Source organism: Ammospiza caudacuta, chromosome 1 (genome assembly GCF_027887145.1).
Source record: "Ammospiza caudacuta isolate bAmmCau1 chromosome 1, bAmmCau1.pri, whole genome shotgun sequence".
NCBI classification, from domain to species: domain Eukaryota; kingdom Metazoa; phylum Chordata; class Aves; order Passeriformes; family Passerellidae; genus Ammospiza; species Ammospiza caudacuta.
The window spans coordinates 48,014,266-48,037,035 of record NC_080593.1 but is presented as its reverse complement, the minus strand read 5'-3'; the positions used below and the strand labels follow the sequence as shown (position 1 = coordinate 48,037,035).

General features: G+C 41.4%; 1 protein-coding gene across 1 annotated transcript in view; it reads left to right on the top strand.

Annotated features, from left to right (window-relative positions):
• The window catches only part of AOAH (acyloxyacyl hydrolase), an 82,313-nt gene that overhangs the window by 37,138 nt on the left and 22,405 nt on the right, over positions 1-22,770 (top strand). The window contains exons 7-14 of the mRNA XM_058808011.1: positions 4,565-4,635; positions 5,947-6,007; positions 6,512-6,582; positions 7,088-7,136; positions 7,473-7,521; positions 8,632-8,726; positions 15,808-15,899; positions 17,901-17,983. Coding sequence (XP_058663994.1) covers positions 4,565-4,635; positions 5,947-6,007; positions 6,512-6,582; positions 7,088-7,136; positions 7,473-7,521; positions 8,632-8,726; positions 15,808-15,899; positions 17,901-17,983 — 571 coding nt within the window. The remainder of the gene's footprint in view (positions 1-4,564; positions 4,636-5,946; positions 6,008-6,511; positions 6,583-7,087; positions 7,137-7,472; positions 7,522-8,631; positions 8,727-15,807; positions 15,900-17,900; positions 17,984-22,770) is intronic.

Below are 22,770 nucleotides of genomic sequence, written 5' to 3'. Positions count from 1 at the left end.
GCAGAACAGCAACCAGCAGGATCTCTTACTCATTTCCCTTCCTTTTCAGTGCTGTGCTACTGATGGCCTGAAATTTATGCTCAAATTGCATGAAATTTTTATTCTTCTCTCCCTGGAGCAAGTCCCCATGTTAACACCTGCAACAAGATGCTCTGAGTCAAGCAGGTCCTCTCTGAGCTGGCACGGGGCTGGAGAGGGACTGGCAGGGCAGTGCTGCCCTGTGGGACACAATTCCTCTGCTTCCTTGCATGTGCTGTACCCTTGCATATTGGGCTGAGTCCCTCACATGGCCAGCCACATCCCACTTCCTTGGGATGGGCATGCCACATCCTTTCAGGCTGTCCTGGGCAGGGTGGCATGGTTGGCATCAATCTTTGGGTGCAATAGGCTCTCCTGTTTTGCCTTTACTCTCACATATCCTCAAAACTGCTCAATGCCCCGATACCTCTCTCAGTCTCCATTGGCCCTGGGCCCCTTTCTGCTCCTAGCTGCCCATTCGCCAGCAGGAAGGACAAACAGACTGGAAGCAGAAAGGTCACAGTTGGGTATCAGTGTATTTCCAAACCTCCTGCACAATGCAAGGTCAGCTCAAATTAAAACACATATCATATGCTTGCTGGGGCCTCACCTGTAGTTTTCCTGTAATGGCCCTGGCTGAAACTTATTTTCAACCTGGAAAATAGAAAATAACATTTCTAGAGGCATTACTTCAGCTTGCAATTTCCCATTCACCCGGACTGAAGTTATTTTCAGATCCAGAAAAACAATGCAGTAAGAAACACAAAAGAGAATCTCTAGGAGGGAGCACAGTGTGAATCAGGCTTGCATAAACCATGTATCCCAGAGCAGCAGCAGGTGATGAAAGAGTAAGGAAATCACCTGCACAGTCTCAAGGCTCCCAAATCATGATCCTACCTGCACAGGCAGATACACCTTAGTGAGAGCTGAGGAGCTCTCACTGCCTGGGGAGAAGATTACCTGGCCCAGTGTGTGGGTGAGGAACCAGAAACATCCCAGCTGTGGTAGGACATCCCTGCATAAACATCAGTGAAGAAAGAAAAACATTCATCTGGACTCTTATGCTCTGGCTCATGCTAGACCAAAATTAGATCTGTTAATTCTTCCCATATCTGCTCTTTTTGTTGCTTTTGCTTCATTGTATGTTTGGGGAAAGCCTTCTGAAGAAATTCTTGCAAGTTAACTGTCCCCATCTTGGTATGGCAGCTGTGTGTGACTGTGCACAAAAAAAGAGATGTGATGATGGCTGTTGTAATGAGAACAGGAAATCCATCTGGATCCCAGGATTTCACAGTTACTTGGAATTTCTTAGGATCATTATGAGTTTGGAAAAAAGAAAAGGTAATCAGCAGATGTAGAGATGCAGTGAAAGCAGCTAAATGCCAAAAAATTTAAATAAATGTCTCCATTCGTTAAAAGGAGTGAGCCATCTGTAAGGCACTGACTTAAACCAAACACCAAAAAGTATTAGGGGCTCATTGTTATTCTTTTTAGTAAAACCAATTAAAATAATTACAGAAATGTCATTAGGGAATGTTAACAGGCAATGAATAGGATATTAGTGTTACCAATCACTGTGAGCACCTCTAGCATTAACTCTTCTTGTGGGTGGAGAAGATACTAAGGGGCATCTTTGAGCAATAGCAATGAAAGAATGGTGATTAGAATTGTGGCATTTCAGGACAGCAGGCACCATTTGTACAGTCCTGTCATGACTACAAGGTCCCTGCAAGTCACAGCCTGGCAGTGGGACAAGTGGGAAGCCATGGAAGGAGCCCAAAGCGAGCTGACAGGCAGAGAAGGACAAGCTGAGCTCCTGCCCACTCACCCAGGTTACACAGGGGCATATTTCCCATCTTCTGTCAACAGCTAATGCTGCAATTGCAGCCTGTCTCTGCTGGGAAGGACCCAATAGTGCCTGTTCACACAAAGATTCCCTCCTTTTTTATACCTGTATTCCTTGCCTTTGGAGAGTAGCCCAAGACAGCCTCAAAGATCAGATGAGCCGCTCTCCTGCACAATGCCAAGCAGAGCTAAAGCACTACCTCCAGATCTCACTGTCCCACCTGCTGTGGGAATACAAAGGCTGTGGAGGCTTTGGAATGCTGCTGCAGCTGGTCCTCAGCCACAGCATTGCCAGGTTATCATCATGCATCCACTCCCACCAAAGCTGAGCAGTCTTTGGCACTGCAGGATAACCTTCCTTTGAAATCAACAGAGAGCCAGTCAGCAAGAATTTTCAAAAGACTGGCTGAGAAAAAGACAGGAAAGATTTTATTCTGTTTATAGCAAAGGGTAAACTTTCAGCACAGCCTGTGAGCAGAATAAAAGGAGGTTTTACTTATGTACTTATTTTTTGCAAGCCCTGTAGTTTGTCTTTCTGGTGCAGTTTTGACTCCAGGTGCCTTAACTTCAAAGGCTTTGCATACCGTGGCTTAGGCTGAAGTGAAAAGCTGACAGCTCAGATGAAGACCCTGCAAATCTTAGCCTGATGGAAGGCTTAAAGAGTCTCTGGTGCTTCTGTTGGCAGGATTAGTCCTGCATGAAGGAGGGGGGAAGTGATTTCTTTCCTCTTTCCAGGAAATGTACATAAGTTTGCAAATCTCTTTGAGAAAAGCTGGCATCCTGTCTGTGCACCTTTCATTTCATGCTCTCTGCCCACCTGACCATACACTCAGAGCTAAAAGGAGGCCTGTGTCCCAGCCACGCTGCAGGACTCAGCCCTAAGGCAGCCAATACCTTCAACACAGAGGGCAACTGGAGGTGCAGCAGTGGGACCAAGTTGGCCTTTCAGCCTAAGGAAAGGCCCTACTTCCTTGGCTGCTTTTGGCTTTTTTCCCCACTTCTTCTGTGATTGTGTTCTAGTTTCTCCTTTCACTCCACCAGTACCTCAACCCCCTCCAAGCTGGTGTGACTAAAGCTTTGTCATTTGAGTGTGTTGACAGAAATGAAGAAAGTTAATTGGTGGCTGTTTTTCAGGTTTCTTGTCTCCTTGACCTTCCTTTTTCTTTTCTCCTTGATTTCACTTTTGCCTTCTTCAGAAAGTGCACCATTATAGCTCCTACTCCTCTGCAGATCTCTCCTCCTCTTCCTCCTCCTTTTCAGTGGTACCCGAGAAAGGTACCACTCTTTTTCATCTTCACCTTGCTGCATGGTCACTTCAGCCACCAGCATAAATGTTGGCTGCAACCTTTGTACTACCTCTGTCTCCTCTCCATGAGCCCAGTTCTCCTCTCCACCCTGAGATCCTGGCTGTGGTGTATTTCTGTGCCTGACCTCCTGCTCTGGGCAGCATGACGTCCTTATTTCCATAGCCTCTTGTTACCTGTCCAAGCAAACACCTTCCCTGGAGCTGCAAGGCGATGCCCTATGCTCCTTGGCCTCACTGCCTTGCTGTGCTGCCTCAAATTTCTCCTTTGTCACTCAGAACTGTGTACACTGGGGGTGTGATAGACCCACGTGGTGTGTAATAACCTTCCACTGGCCTCCAAGCCTGCTGCATCCAAGCTTTACCTTCTGTTTCATGATGGGCATGGGTTGTAATATCATCAGGTTGAGGACTACCTTACTCTTTTTTTTCTGTGTATATAAAGTATGTAACAGAAGGCAGTTGGTCCAAGGACAGAGCTTTCAAGTGCTGTGTCTGTATAAACAATTACCCTTCTTTGCATGAAGTTATGAGTATGCCCATCTGCTCATCTGCTTCATATTTACGTGGTAAATGTAGCCTCAGTGAATGCAGAGAACTGGGCTGGGCACCAATTAGCCCTCTGCATTTAGAGACCACTTGAGCACCCTCAGTGTTTCAAGACCAGCTGAACTTACAGTGAAGCCACATGAGCAGTGTGCTTGTGGGATTAATTCCCATGCAACACAAATCATTAGAAAGGTCACTTTCAGCTTCTGAATCTTCCTGGCTACCTGGAACTTAAACTGGATTGGCCCCTGGATATGGGCTACTAATTTTAAAGGGGTTTTTCTAGCAGCATCTGTCTTTTACAACTTACAGGTTTGGCCAAGATAAAATCTAGATTTCCAGGTAAAAAAATCTCATTCAAAAAAATCAAGGGTATTCTATGCACAGTCCGGATCCTCTCATTTCTCCTCTTCTTGGAGTTGTCCCTGGCCTTTGTCATGTAAAAACCAGACTCATGGCTCCAAGTGTGTGGCTTTCACTAGTTTTGCACTGTGTCAGGTGTCACCACATTTACCAAACATGAGAACAGCAATTTTTACAAAGAATAAAACAGAAACTGGTTACATGAGAGAAGACAGAGAGAAGACCAGAACTTTTTCTTTTCAAGTTTTACAGGTCTTTGAAAGCAAGAATACTTGGTTTGTAAAACGCTCAGCCTTAATCCTTGACTGCTGTGTCAGATCTAAATCCTCTGGCATGTAGCATCCTTACTGGCATCATTGGAGGTTTTGGATGTTTCTAGGCAGAAAATAGATGGTTAAGCTCTGTAATTTACTGACACTGAATATCCCGAGCTACACCACCTGTGAATTAATGCATCCATCTACTTTTATTTTTCTTCCTCTCCAGAAAAGCTTCATGGGGTTCTCAAGTGTGTGTGCATTTCCTCTTCTGGCTAACCTCTGTGAGAAGATTAAATTGTAAGTATACATTTTCAGTCCTTAACCAGAAACAGAACACGGTAAATTGCTCCTTTCAAAAGTCATCCTTAGCTAGCAAAGCTTCCCATATTTACTTGTGTGGGTTTCCTTTATAAAATCACTGTCTAGGTAGTACAGAAGGAGCCTGCACAGAGTTCAGGTAAGTAATATTCTTCACAGGGATCCTTGTGGTTGTTTCAATGCTTAAACCATTTGCTCAATTTTAGCATGTCCCAGAGCTCAAATATGTGATGCTCTCACAGATGTGACATCTCCAACAGGAAGCCACCCTTCTCCTGAGATTTTCTGAGCCCAAGAAACTTCTTCACTTAATTTGCTCATCCATGTGGTACCCATGGCTCAGTGCAGGAAGGCCACCAGCACCTGCATAACTCTGTGAGGAACCCAAATTTAATGTCAGTTGTGAAGCATAGAACAATCCCAAGGTGTTTAAGAAAGTCAGGTGGATGGCATCCAGGAAAAACAACTCATGACAGTGCTGACTTTGAGCCAGTTTCTAAGAAAGGCCAGGGACATGAGCTGGGCAATTGCTCATAAATTGCATTTGTCGATGTACTCCAATGACTTGGAGGAATACTCAAGCAGGTCTAAGAATAAATCAGGATTAGCAGCTGTATATTTGACTGATTCAACTGCCAAGACTAACTTGCTCTCCTATTTGTGTTCATTTAACTGAAACTGCAAATATCAGGAGTTTATTTGTAATGGGTTGATTGACATGAAAAATTTTGCAAGTGTCTTTTGAAACATTAGTCAGGATACATAAGCTGAGTTTGAGCCTGTGAGTTCAGACCATTGAAGGGAATGAAATTTTATATCATATGTTGGATTGCATATATTCGACTCAGATTTTCTGATCTCTCCCTCATGCACTCTGTCTCCCTCATCATTTTTGGTTTTTTACTTTCCTTTTTCTGTAAGCTAAAAAAAGAGGAAAAAAATAACATAACAAAACCAACCAACCAACCAACCAACCAACCCCCCTCTCTAAATTTTACCACAGATTTGTTGTCCTAGTTTGTTTTAGAGACTGCAGGTTTGACATTGAAGCCATACAGGAGTCCATCAGCCTCACCTCCAGAGCTCAGTCAGTGGACATTGAAATACAGAATTTGCTCTTTTGGGCAGGGTCACTTTGCTGAAGTACAAGCACAGAGGCACAACTGAATATAGAGCAGTGAATATCATGCCAGTTATTATCTGTTCTGTACACTTCACTGTGTTTTTTACTTTCTTAATAGATTCCCTTCCATATGTTAACACTATGGGGGTTGTTTTTGTTTTTTACAGTGTTCTAAGAAATAAACTGCCTTTTGAAGATTTTGATGGAGATAAATTTAGCACCTTCCCAGTAAGCAAAGCTTTTCCTTTGGTACAGTAATCCCTTGATAATGAGGATGTCTCTGTGATTCCTCCTACTTTCTGCAAAGCCTTATCCATTCATGTGAAAATAGGAATAGGAATAAAATGAATGGAAGGTTTTTTTGTCATAAAATGTTGAGTTTTTTCCTGGATGAAAAAGCAATCATTCATGTGTGCCACCTGGGGAAATGCACACATAAGCTGTGCTCCCTGCAGAAGCAAATTGCTCTGCTGCTGAGTGGTTGTTTACTGAATTAATAAGAGGTGAAGTAAAGTCATATTAAACAAAAAATAAATTGCCAACTTGTCTTATTTCTGCACTAAAGCATGCTAGGTGTCACTTATTAAAGCTTAGCAAAGGGACTCTGGAATACAACCTGTTTACTGGGTTTTATTCCTACACCTTGAGTTAGAGTCTCATTTTAGATATTTAAAATTAAAAGTGCAAGAGCAATAATGGCTGTCCTGTGTGTGTGTTTCTCCTGGCCTTTAGACGCTGAGGGGCTATCACTGGCGAGGCAGAGACTGCAACGACAAAAACACAACCGTGTACCCCGGCAGGCGGTAAAGATTTTAATTACCTTAAAGGCTTCCTATTAACTGTGGCTTTGAGAAAAATGGGCTCCAGATTTTGTTGTGACCATACTCTTAGACAAGCACATCACTGCTTGTTGCTTGACTTCGCTGTGAGGGAGACAAGAGGGGATGATCACGACCAGGATGGGATGCATTTGCAGGGGTGGTGCACACATTTCTTTCCTTTCTCTAAAGCACCTGCAGCTAAAATTGGTCAGACAGACCAGAGATGGGGAGGGAAACCCTGACACTGACTAAAAGGATAAGTTTCATTCAGCAACTTCCAGTATTAACTTTAAATTAATATTGAATTTGCGTTTGCATTTTGCTAGGAAAAATTGCCTCTCCTAGATCCAAAGGGGAAAAAACCCCACCCTTCCATGCAGAAAGAAATTTCTAATTCCTTTTTAATTTTGGTGGAAAATGGCACTGGAAATCTGATTTCCCAATTCTTTTTTATGACATTTCTTATCCTTTTGTTTCTCTGTTTTAGTCCTGATAACTGGGATGCAAAAAGTGACTCTAACTGCAATGGCATATGGGTAAGTAAATGAAGTTGTACCTTCCTAATTGCTGCTTCTCTTTTGTCCTCTTTAGTCTTTGATTTAGTTTAGAAGTGTTCCTTTTTTATTTATTCTGGTTTTATTAGCTGATATTCAGTTTGTTTATTGATGCTTATGATTATTTAAATTATAGCTTATATGATTAATTAAAATGTACATATACTCATTAAAATAATGTCACTGCATCATTATTATGATGCAGTGCCTCCTGCAGGCAAACATGCAAGAATAACTAAATTCCCAGCCCCTGTTTTGCACTGACATTCTTCAGGTGCTAGACAGGTACTCTTATCTACACTTTCTCTTCTCCAACAGGGTGTGGATCCAAAAGATGGAATTCCCTATGAGGAGAAGTTCTGCAAAGGTAAATCATTAGAGTCAATACAATAAACCATGTGTCTTATGTATTGATTTTATAAATGTTTCAATATTTGCACATTCACAAAGCTAGGGAAAGACAATAGGCTTTATAACATCATGAGAAATGCAAAATTATTGAGTTTTTTTAATCTTGAGGATGGGTAAAGATGAAAATTATAAAACACAGGCTGCTGGTAATTTCCTCTAAAAAGTCAGCTCAGTAATGAAATTGAATACATGGAATGGGGACAGCAGCAAACTGAGATGTCAGCTCTGCATCTTCTCTGGTGCCTGTAGACTAACCCAGAGAGAGGCTTTGAGATTTAGGGAAGCAGCTTAACGTTTGCATTTGTCCAGTTTTACCTCTTGCCATAAATGCATACATTTTTTCCCAGATAAGGCCTTAAAGGGGTGAAGTGACGGCATCAGCTGATCTCCCTGACCATGATGTGGGTGGGTGCCTGTGTGCCCACACTGCACAAATAAAAGCCTCACAAACCAACAGTAACTGCAGTTGCCACTCACCTCACCTCACACTGAAATCAGTATCCTGGAGATGAACCATTGCCTGGCAAGACTCCTCAACATTTTTAGATGAAAGGCTAATCTACAAATGTTAAGTGACATTAATTATAAACCAGACAGATTGTTCTAGCAGAAATACTCACATGAGTAGCACATCCGCCACCCAGTTCTGTTATAAGGAGCTTTGAGCAATTTTATGAGTAATCCGATTTCCCTAAATGTTTAAGTACTTTTTAATGCATAATCTATGGATAGCAAAAATAAACACTGTCTGCACAGCAGAACCTCTGCTGAAATAACACACAATTTACAGCCAGGATTCTTTTCTGATTAGCAAGACCTCCCCCTGTTTTTCATGCCCAGTCCCCAGTTTCCCTAGGATTGTCGGCAAATGCCTGTTAGACGGTTTCTGCTGCAGATGGAGTGAAATCCTATTGCAGTGTCTGAACATTTAAGCCACGTGAAGGGTGGTGTAGCCAGTCACCCTGTGACTCCATCAGCTGCTACTGCTGCTCCTCTTTAAGCACTTTCCAAGCTGGGTTTCAGCTTGCCCTTCCTGCCCATGTGACTAACAAAATGCATCCATCAGGTGCAGACTCCAGAGGGGTCGTGCTCCTGGGAGACTCGGCCGGCGCTCACTTCCACATCCCTCCCGAGTGGATGACCGTCACACAGATGTCAGCGGTGAGGAACCACGCTCAGCTTGCCAAAACCACTGATTGCCATTTGCTCTCTCTGCTGTGCTGCGGGTTGCCGAGGGGAAACAAGTGCAAAATGCTTCACTGCACTGGAATTTGTAGTTATGGTCTCACGTGTATCAGTCCCCTCTGGCATCTGCTCCTGTGAAGATAAAAAAGCACAGCCCCGTGCTGCTGCCGCTCCTCCGGCATCTGTGCAATTGGGTCAGGGAAGAGTTTGGCTGCAGCGTCCCGGTGCTGTGCCAGACACACAAACCAGGACATCTGGCTTTCCACGCACGTGCCTGCAGCTCAAGGAGACCCGTGCTGTCTGTGGGATCAGACCTGCCATTAGCAGCCTGCTTGGGATGGCTCCTTGCTGAGAGGGTGTTTGCAGAGGTGACCCTGCTGACAGCCGGGGAATTTCTGCTTTAGGAATCTGGCTTTGAAATGACGTGCCCTGGATTGTTTTCCCTCATCCTGTGGCATATGTGAAATAGGTCTCATAACTGCAGTGTTCTGGTTTTGAGGATTGTTGAACAAATGCATTCGCAGGTGTTTGAGGGTCATCCAAGTATTTATAATAGATTTGTCCTTAAGGGAAGAGTTCCTGTGACCATAAAATATCCCTGTCACACTGATGTCTATCCTTGGGTGGTTATCCCAGCATTTCCTATTTTCGAAAACAAAATGCACCTGACTGTGAACTATACTGAGCCTGTTGCAGTTCACTGGCATGTAATGAAATAATTGAGAGGAAAAAATCCTTCCCGCAAACTGTAATTATGGGATGGAGATAAATGTGCAGGTATGTTCCTGACCTTCACTGTTGTTTCCTATCCTATCAGTCTCTAGCCAGGGAGGATTGTACCTTGTCCTTCTCTGCCCAAGAGTCTGTTGCAGCAGGGGTAGCAGATAGATCATGATGCCCACCCTTCCTGATGAAAACCTTCTACACATCCACTGGTGGCTGTAGAATAAGGTTACAGACATTTCCTGGAGAACAATGCTTTTCCCAGACTTAGTTGTTGTGCTGTGGGAGGCCTGAGAGTTTCATGGGGTTTTTTTCCACTTTTGCTCCCAGAGCTGATTTAAATGTTGCAGATTAGCCATTGTTTTTCTTTGTTAAATGCTTATGAACAACAATTAGACGAATGACACTGATGACAGAGCTGATGAGGAACATAAATTACCACTAATGATAATTGAGATTATCTCATCTAATAAAGATGATCATAATACTGATGGCAAGGATGATTCTGACAGTAAGGCTGGCATTAAAGCCATGTAGGCAAGACCAGTTTTAGACTATGTCAGCATTTTATTATCATTGTAATGAAGATTTAGAAAGAATTTCTCTTGCTTGAAGCTTGCTGATCCACCAGCTGGATGGGTCAAGGTCTGCTAATAGCATGCAAGGCACAAGCTTCAAGGTTGGGAGCTGGAGTGCAGATTACAAAAGTGAGTTTTGGAGGTTCTTTGTTATTGTCTGATGAGTGCAGAGCAGCTTGCATGGGGAGGGAATTGGTGCACTCTGTGTAAGGCCCAAAAAATATATGTGAGGTTTGGGATAGGAAACAAAACATGTTTTTTTCTAGGACTATTTCCAAGCTTTCCTCTCAACCTGGTAAAAATACATCAATTAAATATTAATGCAGACATACAGAGATCTCAGTTATATAAAACCTATTATCTGTGGTTAAACTCTAGCAAAAGTAAAAGGTTATTTAATTTGGAGCTCACCATGAGCGCAAGAGCTGTCACCTGAGCACAGAAGCACTGGCAATACCATTTCTGAACTAATTCTGACTTTATCACTGTCTCTTCCTTTTCCTTGTCCTTTGTGTCTTGCTTTCTCTGTGGAGGATGTCAACAGCAGCAATTTAACTGCCTTGGGGTTGTGAAGGTGCAATATTGCTGTCTCTTGTGTTGTATTAAAAGCCACTGGAAAATATTCTTCATCTCTAGGCTTAGTTAACAAATTAACTGACTTCAATGATTTTTCAGTGCAAGGCTTCCCGCAAGGAGAATTTTGAAGCACATCCAGAGATGGTTTTGTGACCAGAGAGAGTGCAGAGAGTCTATGTCCTAATCTTACAGGAAACATCTTTAATCTGGGACCACAGCAAGAATTTGAAGTTAGGCCTTGGAGAAGAGAGGAAAAGGCATCATCTTTGTGTACCTGCTGTTCCTTTGTGCTGTTTAACTCAAGACACTTGGCTTTGATTCTGCCAAAATTTCTTTGATAAGGCACATAAAAATATTAGTTTGTCAAATGGTTCTATCCACAGTCAATACTAGAGCATGTTCAAAGCTTTAATTTTCATTTCAATAGAACCTCAAACCTCCACATGGAATTTCATATAGCACTTCCTTACCCCTGCCCTGTGCAGATTTTTTATCGTGGGTACAGAAAAAAGTTTTGTGCCTATTAATTTAGATTTATTCTGTGTATTATTTTATTACTTTAATATTTTTCTATATTTTTACATATTCATTTTATATGCTTTCTATATTTCACATATTTATTTATATTTATCCTTTTGTGTGTTTACATTTGCAAGTGTTTACATCTACAGGTGTAGAGTAAAATTTACACTTGGTAAAAATGCTGTGGGCCCATCTGCTAATCAGCACCACATCAGTGGCATCTGTTAATTCCAGTTTTAAAGCTAATTAGGTGAGGAAATAATTTTTTAGGAGAGATGCCTAGTATTTCATTAAAAGGCTCTGCAGAATGGTTGTTTTCCCTGATTTTGCTTTGCATAGTCTACCTTGCAAAGGAGATCCTATGATAAGTATGGAAAGAAAAGAGAGTGTGAATGAGAAATTCACTCAGGATGTTGTCTGGATAGCTGGATATTCGGCACAGGGGTGACAAGATAAGATTTGGGCTGAACAGCTTTGGAATTTGTATGTCCATGCCATTGACTTGAAGATGCTATACACTGGTTTTTGGATTTCCGGGTCTAATTAGGAATTTACTCCCCTCTTAGCTTTGCCCTGTAAGGGTCATTACCCCCAGTGTAATCTGGGGTTATGCAGGGGGCCATGCTGCTGTTATATGTCTCTTCTTGAATGGATGCATCAAGTTGCGTCATTCACTTTTCCCACATCAAGTCCTCTGGCATGCTAGATATCAGAGGGGGCACTCTTGTTTTCCAGTGCTATTTCCAAAGCTTTACCTGGGAGCCAGCCACATAAACAGTTAGCATCCCTCTCAGAGTAGGTTCTTCCCAGAAGGAGCACATGGAGGCATTACTCGGTGTGGGAAACACCCATTATGAGCTGGAAACATCTTTGAAAACTGCAGCTTGGACATGCTATTTCTTCAGCTGAAACAAACAATCAAAGAAAGAAAACAACTAAAAAACCACCACTCTTCCCTATATAGGGGAAGTCCCAGGTGTCTTACACAAAGAGAATGACACATCTCTAAGAAGGGGTCAAGTCAACTTTATTTTGGCTTTCTTGGGTTTGCCAGATTTTTCTTTGAAGAGTTTCAGCAAGAATTGAGCTGAATGTTCAACCCTTTAACCTGAAAATCTGGATGCTAAAAGTGAAGTGTAATGCAGTAGACAAGCACTTTATAAGGCTTAGGAAAGCAGAAGTAGTACTAGGGTTTTTTTGAGGTAGACGTTTTTTGCAGAAAACTCATGTTGAAAACACTAGTATGTCTAGTGATGGATATTGTGCTCCTGCTGCTCTGTCCATCTGCTTACTATTGACTTCCAAATAGCTACTAATTACAGCATTTTTCTGTTGTGTGTCTGGAATAGAAGCAACTTTCATATCTCAATTTAGAGAGATTTTTATTTTGAGGTAAAAGCACTATATTTATAAATGTGACGGAAATAAGACCCTTTCGGGAAAGATGCAATTTAAAACTGTTGGATCTCTATTTTGTTGCTGAATAAAGAGAAAAATAAATCCCACATTATCCATAGTCCAGTAGATACCTAGTTGCCCACAAACTCAAGGGGTTCTCAGATATCATTAAGGTAACTGTTTAATATTATTTATTTCCTATTAACAGAATTCATAATTTCTTTAAATGTGGATTCACGATGTTCCAAACACTTATCCCACTGACTTCTTTTTTTCATACCACTACAAAAAAACCCAGGAGTTTGATGTGTGCAAATCTTTTTAAAAACATTATCTAGCATTCCCCTAGATCCAGAGAAATGCAGGCAGGTTTCTCCAAGCTTGTATTGTCATGACTAAGACATTTCATTTTGTGGGAAATAGGTAATAGTTTTGCTAATTTCAAACCTCTGTCCCTTGAAGCTTTACAGAGCAGAAATGCAATTTTTGCTTTTTAAAAAGATAGGCTGTGCTTTTCTCAAAAGCTTAAGGTTTTCTTATTTGTATTCTTAGAATAATAAAGTTGTCTGTGATACTTAATACTCTCACCAGTATTTGAACAGCATTAAAATCATTATAAAAAGAAACATCCAATTTTCCTTCAAATTAAGGTATACCTCAATGATTTTAAGATTTTCAGGATGGAAAGGCTTGTATGAGAGTGAGGTTTCCAGTGCCCTTTTGTATTCTGATTCTGAAAATCTCTTGCCACAGCAACCCTGAACTTTCTTCCATTTAAGCACAGCTTGGCATGTGTGCATTCAGCATCAGCCATGGCTCTGGCGGCCCCATGCTCCAAGGCAGGACACACCTAGGAGAGGAGGATGTTCACTGGAATGAGACCCATCTGAAGCATTTGAAGCTGAAATATGGCATTTGAAGCTAGGCTGGAAGAATTTTCTACTGATTCTCTGCTAAAATCTGGCACGTGGGCTGAAGCTGGTTTCTCAGCCAGAATAGTCTAGAGAATGGTATTTAAACAAGGCTGTGCTCAAGAGAGTTTTATGCAAAAGTCAACACAGTTGCACCTCTAGAGTGGGACACATTTGCATCTGAGACTAAGCAACACAGTCTGTTAGGCTGTACTTTCCAAACTACATCAATGCAGAGTTTAAGGTTCAGCATTCTTCTGAATTTTCCATTAACTACTCATCTTCACCCTTTGGACCTGAAATATCTTCAAAAGTCTGGCCCTTAAGTGCTTTGCTGGAATAGTGTCAATGCTAAATGCTTATCCAGTTTTCAAATGCAACTGTAATTTTGGGCTCAAACGTTCCTCTTCAAATCAATTTGCAACTCAATTAGGCTCTGGCAAATTCATATTTAAGCCAAGTTTGCAGGGGAAAAAAAACCAAACAGTTAGAAATTACTGGGACTTGTCCAATGAATATATTGTTTTGGACTGCCAATGGTAAATAATGAGAGAATTGTTCATAAAACTATTTGTTTAAAAAGTATTAAATAATTTTTATCTCTCTTATACTCTAATATATGTGTCATTTATAAGAGATCACATCTGAAGGGTTTTTCCTGTCCTAGCGACTGTTTCTCTCACCTCTAATGCTAACCTGTGAGGAGGAAAATATTGCAGAAGGCCAAGCTATGCTGTATCCCTCCACTTCTGCTCATAGCTGTGCCCTTGGATTAAGTACTTTTTGTTTGCACACAAAACTAACAGATTTGAAGAAGGCAAATTTGAAGTTTCCCTGCAGCCCTAAAAAAATGAATGTTTTTTATTTTTATATGTATGTACACATATGCACAAGGACACATGTGTGAGAAAGAGAGAACAAACTGAAGGATAATTAAGACAGGCCCCTTTTCACCTTGGTAGCTAATGCAGATGTGCTGTAGGTGGGTCAAATGTGCTGTTACATGCTTTAAAGTGGCATCTGCTGTACATTAGACTGCTCAGAGCATGGCTTCAGGATTTCCTGTCCCCCACAACCCCTCCTTTACTTGCCTTTCCTCCCTTTTCCCTGCATCTCTCTCCATCCTCTTACAGTCAAAATGCTTAGACACAAACTCAAGCCATAGCCTCAAGTATAGCTCCCATTCACCTGAACAATCATTTTCTTGGAATTAGAACTTGGTGGGGAGCACAAGATTTAGTTGTTTTCTAGCTCTTCAGTTACTCTGACTCTCCTGGATAAAGAATTATCCACCTGCTTGTTGTTTATAGCAGTGAAGTCTTAAGGAAACCCCACAATTGCTTGAAGAGAAAATGAAGCTAATAAATTATATGGATTAAACCAGCCTGTAGGTTCTCTGATTTTATGTTTTGACCTTCTTTTGGTTATTACCTTTTTCATCAGCAGTTTTCCTCTTTATGAGCACACTGGATTTATACATTTGTCTTTGCAAGCATACCCCAGACCAGGAGAAGCTGGAAATTTACTCCATGTTCTGTCCTTCTGAGGTGGCACAATTTATCAAGGCTATTTTCCTAACCTTCCATTAATTTTGGGACTTTCAGAAAACAAAGTGGGAAAGAACTGGGCACTGTGTTTTGAATGTGCAACATGGCTTGCATCTGTGGAGAGGCTTTCACAGGGGCAGTCACTGTAAAAAAGCATTAGGGACCAATATCAGCAAAACAGAGAAGGGTAAAGGATGCATGTATTTGCATAGGAAGGTTATGCCAGATACTGTGCTTTTCTCCCTTTTCCTTGCCATGCTCAGAGGCCTTTCTGACCCTGTTGCTTTAGTGCCATCCCCAAAATTTAGTGAGGACCAGGCAGAGGTTTTCAGGGGATTGGTTGTTCTCAGCTCATCCTGCTGTAGAGGGCAGGGAAGCTTTGAGAGAATTTGACATTATGCCTTTGCCGTATTCTCTGGGGACATCACACTGTCATCTCTTCCTGTGCCCAAGGCTGACACACCTTTGGGCAGGAGGGATGCTGGAGCAATCAGCTGCTGCCTTGGGGGTCCGCACCTGCAGTACCTGCTCACATAAGGAGGAGTTTTGGACTCTTTCAGGAAAAAAGGGCACCAAGAGCTGCAATTCAGATATCTTCCCTGTTTTTCCTTCCTCCATCTCTTCATATGCCTGTCTTACAAAAGCCAACATTTTAAGAATATGCATACATAGTTACCACTACTACGGCAGTTAAAATTGCTGTTGTCTGGCTAATGCTCTGGCTAAGAACTGTTCAAATTTGCTAACATGATTTTATGTCTGTGAGGGTGAAACCAGATTGATTTTAAAATTTCTCTTTCAGAAATCATTTGCTAATCTCCCCATGGCTTTCAGTGATGAGTTTGACTGGCCCCAGTTCTCAGAGATCACTGGATTTCTCAATTCCACCATCGGGTAAGCCAACAGACAGGGTGGCCAAGCCATAGCAAGTCCCTAGGTCTCAGAGACAGAGCAAGATAAAAAACCAAAGCAGTGCTTGAAAAGAAAGAGAAAAATACTATTCAGCTCTGCATCTGCTCTTTCTAAAACCAAGATGAACCCTGGATCTTGGGCTTTAAAAGATATTTTAAATATATAAGCAAGTCTTCCTGAAATTCAGAGTAGGTTTTGGAATCGGTCAAACTGTAATTTAGACGGAAAAAAACCCCAAAGAAATAAAAGATAAACTATTTTCTTTTACAAACTCCAGGCAAGGAAAGCATTGCTGAAAGTAACAAAAACCAACCTTTCTCTTTTCTTTTTTTTTTTTTAAATCTTCCTCTCTTCCTCATGTTTCCTTTTTGCTGATGAAAACAGTGGAATAAAGGGTATCCCCATGGTTATTTCATAGGGTTCCCTACTGGGAGGAAATCTTTCTTCTTCTCTTCCCACATGTTTTTTGTTTTTTTTTTTTTTTTTTTTTTTTTAACACATTTAGAGGGAAATAGCAAAAGGAGAATTTGAAAGAGTCTGTGACCTAATTTGCTGTGTTGGTTTGGCTCATGTGGATGGGGAAGATTGCAGGCATAGATGGAAAAAAAATAAACTCCCTGCCAGAAGGGAAGGAAAATAACATCCAAAATACAAAACACCTTGAAATGCCTGCAGTTGTAACTGTGAAATTAAAAAAAAAAATCCAAACAAACAAACAAACAAACAAAAAAAAACACCCCAAAAAAACCCACCCAAACTTTCTATAAATCATCTCTCTAGCCAGCATTAAAAGGCCTTTGAATCCTGCAAGAGCTGTAGGATACAATCATTGACCAGTGTCTGCTCTGACCTAAGTTTCAGATAATTTTTATTTTTTATATCTAGGATAAGTCAGGAATACAGCTGAACGCCCAACCAAGCATGGGTCAAGCTGAAGAGGCTTTCTACCAGCAGAATTTAAAAGTTGGCAGAATAACATTTTTTTCCCGGAAAAATATCCGTGGCACCATATCCTTGCACTTTTTGTTTCCTTTTTTTCTCCCAGTGCAAAATCCAGGCTCTCAGCCTCAGCTGCATTCACACAGTATCTGCTTTAAGGCAGTTTACTACTTGACAAGCCAACAGGAGAGGTCTGTGCAGCCTTCTCTATCAGAGCCATAGCAAAACTGATGGTTAAAACTCTGTTACAATGACCAGCCTCTCAGTACACACTACTTGTCTGGGCTCCAAAGAATCTGAAGCTCACAAGTGATCAGAGCTTAGAACTGCCCCTGAAGTTGTCAGTGATAGCCTTGGTCCAGTGCTCAGTTTTTAATCTCTTCCACTCCTGAAAGAGAAAAAAACCCCAACAAATAAACAAACAGCTGCTGCCCAGATAGAAATGACTGTGTACTCATGGCTGGGAGCTTGATCTTTTCATCACCCTCTGGGCTGTTATCCTTTTAATTTGTTTTGGTTTTTTTTTTTTCATTTTTCTCCACAGTGCAAAATAAAGGAGAGAACTTATAACAGCCAAGTGTAACCTGTTTTCAGATTAATCTGTCCAAGATTTATGATGTTGGGAAATGATTGCCCTGACAATATTTCTTCTCTTTTACTTACTGTTCCATAACAACCAATTGAAAAGTCAATTTGTGAACAACCAACAGAATTGTTTTGATAAATGATGTATAACAAAAAGGCTTTTAAATGCCTTATCTGAAAGACCAGGATAAAAGCATTGTTTCTGGATGGAACAATGTCAGAGAAACTCTTCATCAGTTTACAGTTTCTGAGCAGGTATCTTTGCTTTATTTTAGGCCACCCTGTTCGAGATTAAAAAGATTTATGGCCACAAAAAGAGAGAGATGGCGAAATAGAAGCATATACATAACTGGGGTACTGAGTTTTTCAGAGACAAGAATATACTTCATTTTTAATATCTCTGTGTTTTCATCATTATCATATGACTTTAGCAGTTGGCATTTTCTCCATTTATTTCAGAGGGTGGACAGACTCTCTGTATCTACGTTTACGCAAGAGAAACCGCTGTAATCACAGAGACTTGCAGAACATCTCCCAAAATGGTATGTTAACTTCTTTAAACTTCTACTACTACTACTATTATTATTATTATTATTATTATTATTATTATTATTATTATTATTGAAATTACCAGTGCTGATAATTGATGCTGCATTAATGAACATCTGTCAGGAACAAAGAGAAGCCCCTTCTTAGTTGCATGCATTTCTTATGGAAGAATAAAGAACAGCACCTACTTAATTCAGCACTTATTTAACCCAGTGGGGCTGGCATCCTAATGTGCTCTCAGAACAGATTTTTAATAAGTAATCAAAGACATAAACAAAACTTAACACTGTTGGGTTTTGATTAATTTATTTTGTGGGGCTGGCGCACATCATCTTTCTTTTTAAAAATGCACACTATATATATAAATATATGTAATATATATACATATATATTACATTTATATGCACATTACATATATATGTGCATTACCTATATATATAATATGCATATAAATATGCAGCAGACCTGATCTACCTAGAATTAAGAAAAGTGCCTTGCATGGTACCCCAGTGTGCAGTGAAGAAGAGGAAGATTGCTACAAGAAATAAGTGGGTAGAGAAGCAGCAAAGCAGGGAAGAGCAGTGGATTTGAGAGCGAAGCCGTGTCCCTTCTGCATCTCTCCTGAGGCTAATGCTGCTTAACATTTGGAGTGGTGACTTTAGAGCAAAGACCAAGGTCCATGCTTCATGACTTCTTTGAATGATGCTAAATTAACCATCCTGGAGTGGGGCACATCCTTACACAGGAATAATTTAGATGAGCTTGGGAACAGCAGGGGCAGGAATTGCAGCAAATACATGCTGCAAAATTGTACAAAATATGCATGACAGAAGTAATGATGAGACTTCTCTGAAAACTAGTGGCCCCATGAGGCAGAGATGGTGGAGGGGCAGGGCCATTGGGGTGCAAAGAGAAATTCCGAGAAACCATCAAGAGTGCAGGGTAGAGGAGGAAAGAAGGTTGAAGATGCATCAGGCATGGCATTTTGTCTAGACACAGGGAGACAGTCCTTCCTCATACAAGTTCTGATAAGACCTCAGATTTTGATCCTGTTTCTCTAAGGAGGACTGACCTTGATGGAGACACAGGGAAATGTTTTGGGGAGGATTAGGGCAATGGACACTTCTGAAGGGATGATACAACACATTGACATTTGATCAAAGCATTAATTAAAAGGTATTTCCAATTTGATTTCCTTTGAGGCATAAATAGAGGTGGAAGAATAGTTTAAACTGAAGGATAGTTCTGGTACAAGAACATGGGTTTTCATTAAACTTACCTCTGTTTGGGGGGATTTTTTTTTTTTTCAAAAAAAGCTATCAGGAGTGAAAATCTTAAACCAGAGGAATGAAGGCAAACAAGAAATCCTGAGTTGTCAGAGGGGTTGTATGAAGGAGTGACAGTAGTCTTATAAATTGAGTTTTATGATGTTAGCTTTTGTGTCTTGGATTAGCTGATGTCCCTAACAGCAGGCTTAAAAGACACTTGATTATGCTGTGATTATGCCTTTTTGTTTCTATTGTATTTAATTAATTTTCATGCTTCAGAAAACTGGCTGCAGAAGCTTGGGAAAATTTATTTTCCTCGGGTAGACAATTTGGCTATATGGGATGTTCTTCCTTTCCAGCAGATGATTCATGCTGGCTACAAATGAGGAGCCGTGCTGTCTCTAGAACTACTTAGAAACTTATTAAATGGTTGGAATTTCCTGAAAAAAATTTGGATCAGAAAGGATCTGCCCCAGCCCTCCACCTCCAACAAACAGATACATATAAATATCTCTAAGGCAGGTGCCAAGAGGACAGTGCTGGAGTCTTTTGGTGGTGCTCAGCAACAGGATGAGGAGCAATGGCTATAAGATAAAATTCAAGAAGTTTCACCTCAAGACGAGGAGGAACTTCTTGACACTGAGGGTGGCAGAGCACTGAGTAGCTGCTCAGGGAGTTCATGGAGACTCCCTCTCTGGAGACACTCCAACCCCACCTGGATGTGTGCCTGTGTCACCTGCTCCACGTGACCCTGCCTTGCAGGGGGGTTGGACCAGATGATCTCCAGAAGTTGCTTTCAACCTTAAAAACTCTGTGATTCTGTGAGTCTGTGATCTTACCAGGCAGAAGAGGCTGCACAGACAGGTAGCATGATGCAGGGATCACTTCCAGGCTCAGGTGGGGATTTTCACCTTAAAAATTGCATTCTGGCAGCACCAATGACACTGGCAATGCCTCTCATATGCCTTGCTCCTTCCTGTGGCACACATGGTGCTCCTGAGGCTTGGAGTCTGCTGTGACAGTGTTTTACAACATCTTTGGTGCCATCAGTCAGGCGCTTCTGACCTTCTTGCCTGTAAGTTGCTGGGTGGAGTTAGTGGCTCCCATCATTGCAGTCCTCCAGGTGGCCTTTCTGGTGAGACAGAATTTTTAAAAGGGCCAAACTAGATGGTCAAGGATGACAAAGCCAATGGTTTCTTCTCATTCATATCCAATTCACCTCAGCCTGATACCCTAATTATTTTGTTCTGGTCTTTTTACATTAATGGGAGTAGTATTTCATGTGCTTCCTTTCCCCAATTCCCTTGTAGATTTTTTTATAATCTCTCACTGTGTTCATCATTCATTTTTCTCTCCACATATCCCCTTTCCACTTACACTACAGACATCTGCAGGATATGAAAAGAGGTGAGCCTGTGTCACGGCAAAAGACTCTGCAGAAAATTAAGAAGTGAATTTAAAAAGGGAAAAATTACCAGTAAGAGAAGAATCTCAGGATATCTTCTCTAAATCATCACACTGACACTACAGTGTAAAGGTTCACTTTTATTGCCTCATTTGGTGTAATAGTTTCCCAGAATGGGAGGATTTAAAAAGCAACCCTCAGTGTCAATAAAGCAAACAGCTGAACAGCTTGACCTAACCCCGCCTGGGACACCTAAACCTTCCTCTGAAAATGATGCTTCACAGCCCCACATGTGTGCAAGGAAAGGATGCTGATCTGGTGGGGGAGATATGCAGCCAAGAGCTAAAGCTCAGGGATGGCAAGCCAAGCCAGGCGCCAAGAACAATGTTCCTGTTCAGCTCCCCTCCAAAAACTCCAGCACTGTGTCAGACTCAGCACAAAGGGACATTCCCTCGCTGCTCCTCTCAGGGCATGCATCTTCACCATGGAGAAAGGCTTCCCCAGCCTCTGTGCTAACAGGATTTCTGCCTTCCCTTTCTTAAAAAATCCCATTATCCTCTGGAGGCGATGGACCCTTCCCTCACAACTGGAAGCAAACCCAACCTTGATTTCACAACCAAAACTAAAAAAAACAAACATCACCAGTCTGAGATTACTTGGAAAGCAACAGAGAGAGGCAGGAAAGATCCAGGAGTAGATTCCAGGCCATTGAACAGTGTAAGGGTAACTGTTCTGCTTCGTCTCCTTATCTCTCTCAAATGTTTTCATCACAGATTTCATCCTGTATCACAAAAGCTTCCCTGAAGACTCAATTTACCCATAAAAACTCCTTTCTAAAATACCCATTCATGTTCTTGATGTTTTGATTTGTAACTGTGCTAATGCTTTCCACTGAGCTGCTTATAACTACCTATGCTTGTGGAGGTAATACATACCCAAGAGCAGCTTATTGCTTTTTTGTAAATACATTTGAATTTCTAGAGGTCCCAGTGAGCTGAAACCACAGCCACAGTCCAGGAAGCCTTGTGACAGAATGGCTTAAACAGAGGGTGTTCAACTCTAACTGAAAGAAGGGCTGTTAAACAGGAAAAAACCCCAACTTTTGGTAGTTATGTTCCAAGCCATGGTTTCTGAGTTTTTTGTGGGGCTCTTACCCTGCTGAAAAGAGCTTCTCAATAGAAGGGCTGGATCTTTGAATGGATCAGCAACCCCCAGGAGAGAAGCAGCAGATAGATACATTCATTTTCAGCTTGGAAGAACTGGATTATTTAAAACATAAAGGATTCCTTGATATATGCAGTTGGCATCACTGTGAGTGACAATAACAAAGGCACCACTATTAAAATGCAAAGTGTACTATTGCTACCTTAGGGGTTTATATCTCAGATCTCTTCCCCCATGCCAATCCAGCAGGGATTTAATGATGTTCTGTCCACAAGTTTCCCCTCAAGAGCTGCAGGGAGGGCAGGATTTACTCCTCAAAGCAAGCTTCAGAAGCACAAAGCAAAAAAGAGAAGAGAGAGATCAGGGAAGCATTGAGCTGGGAATAGGAGGAGGATAATAAAAGAGGAGAAGGAACGAAAAAAGAGGAGAGAGTGAAAATATTGAAAAATAAGAGCAAGTACGACCTGCAGGATCTGCTTCTCTGAAGTTTATGTTTCTGTACCTTGCTATGAGGTGAACTTCCTGCAATCACAGACCTAGTCTCATCTTGACTAAAGCCTAAAGTCTGTTTTGGCTCCTTGTTTGCTATCCCTCTTGTACTGTAGGTGATGGAGTTTGATTTGTGTGCTGGAGATGGTTGGGATGAATATGCATAGCCTTTAAAGACCTGCTAATAAGTTTAACGCACAAAAGCTTTACTAAATGGGAATGCTTTTCTCATTCAAAGCATAAATTAAATATTACAGATGCTCACAGGTGTTTAGGTGTAGTCAGCTCCTTTCCTCAAGGAGGAAAGATTTTCATACAACCCTTTGGATGAATTGCTAAATTTGAACTCGTCTTGGGAGGAGTGCAGCTGGCCTAATACTACTTAGAAAAAGTCTGACACTTGTGGGGAGAGCAGTGCAGGAACCCAAACACTGGTGTCTACAGCTCTTTGAGG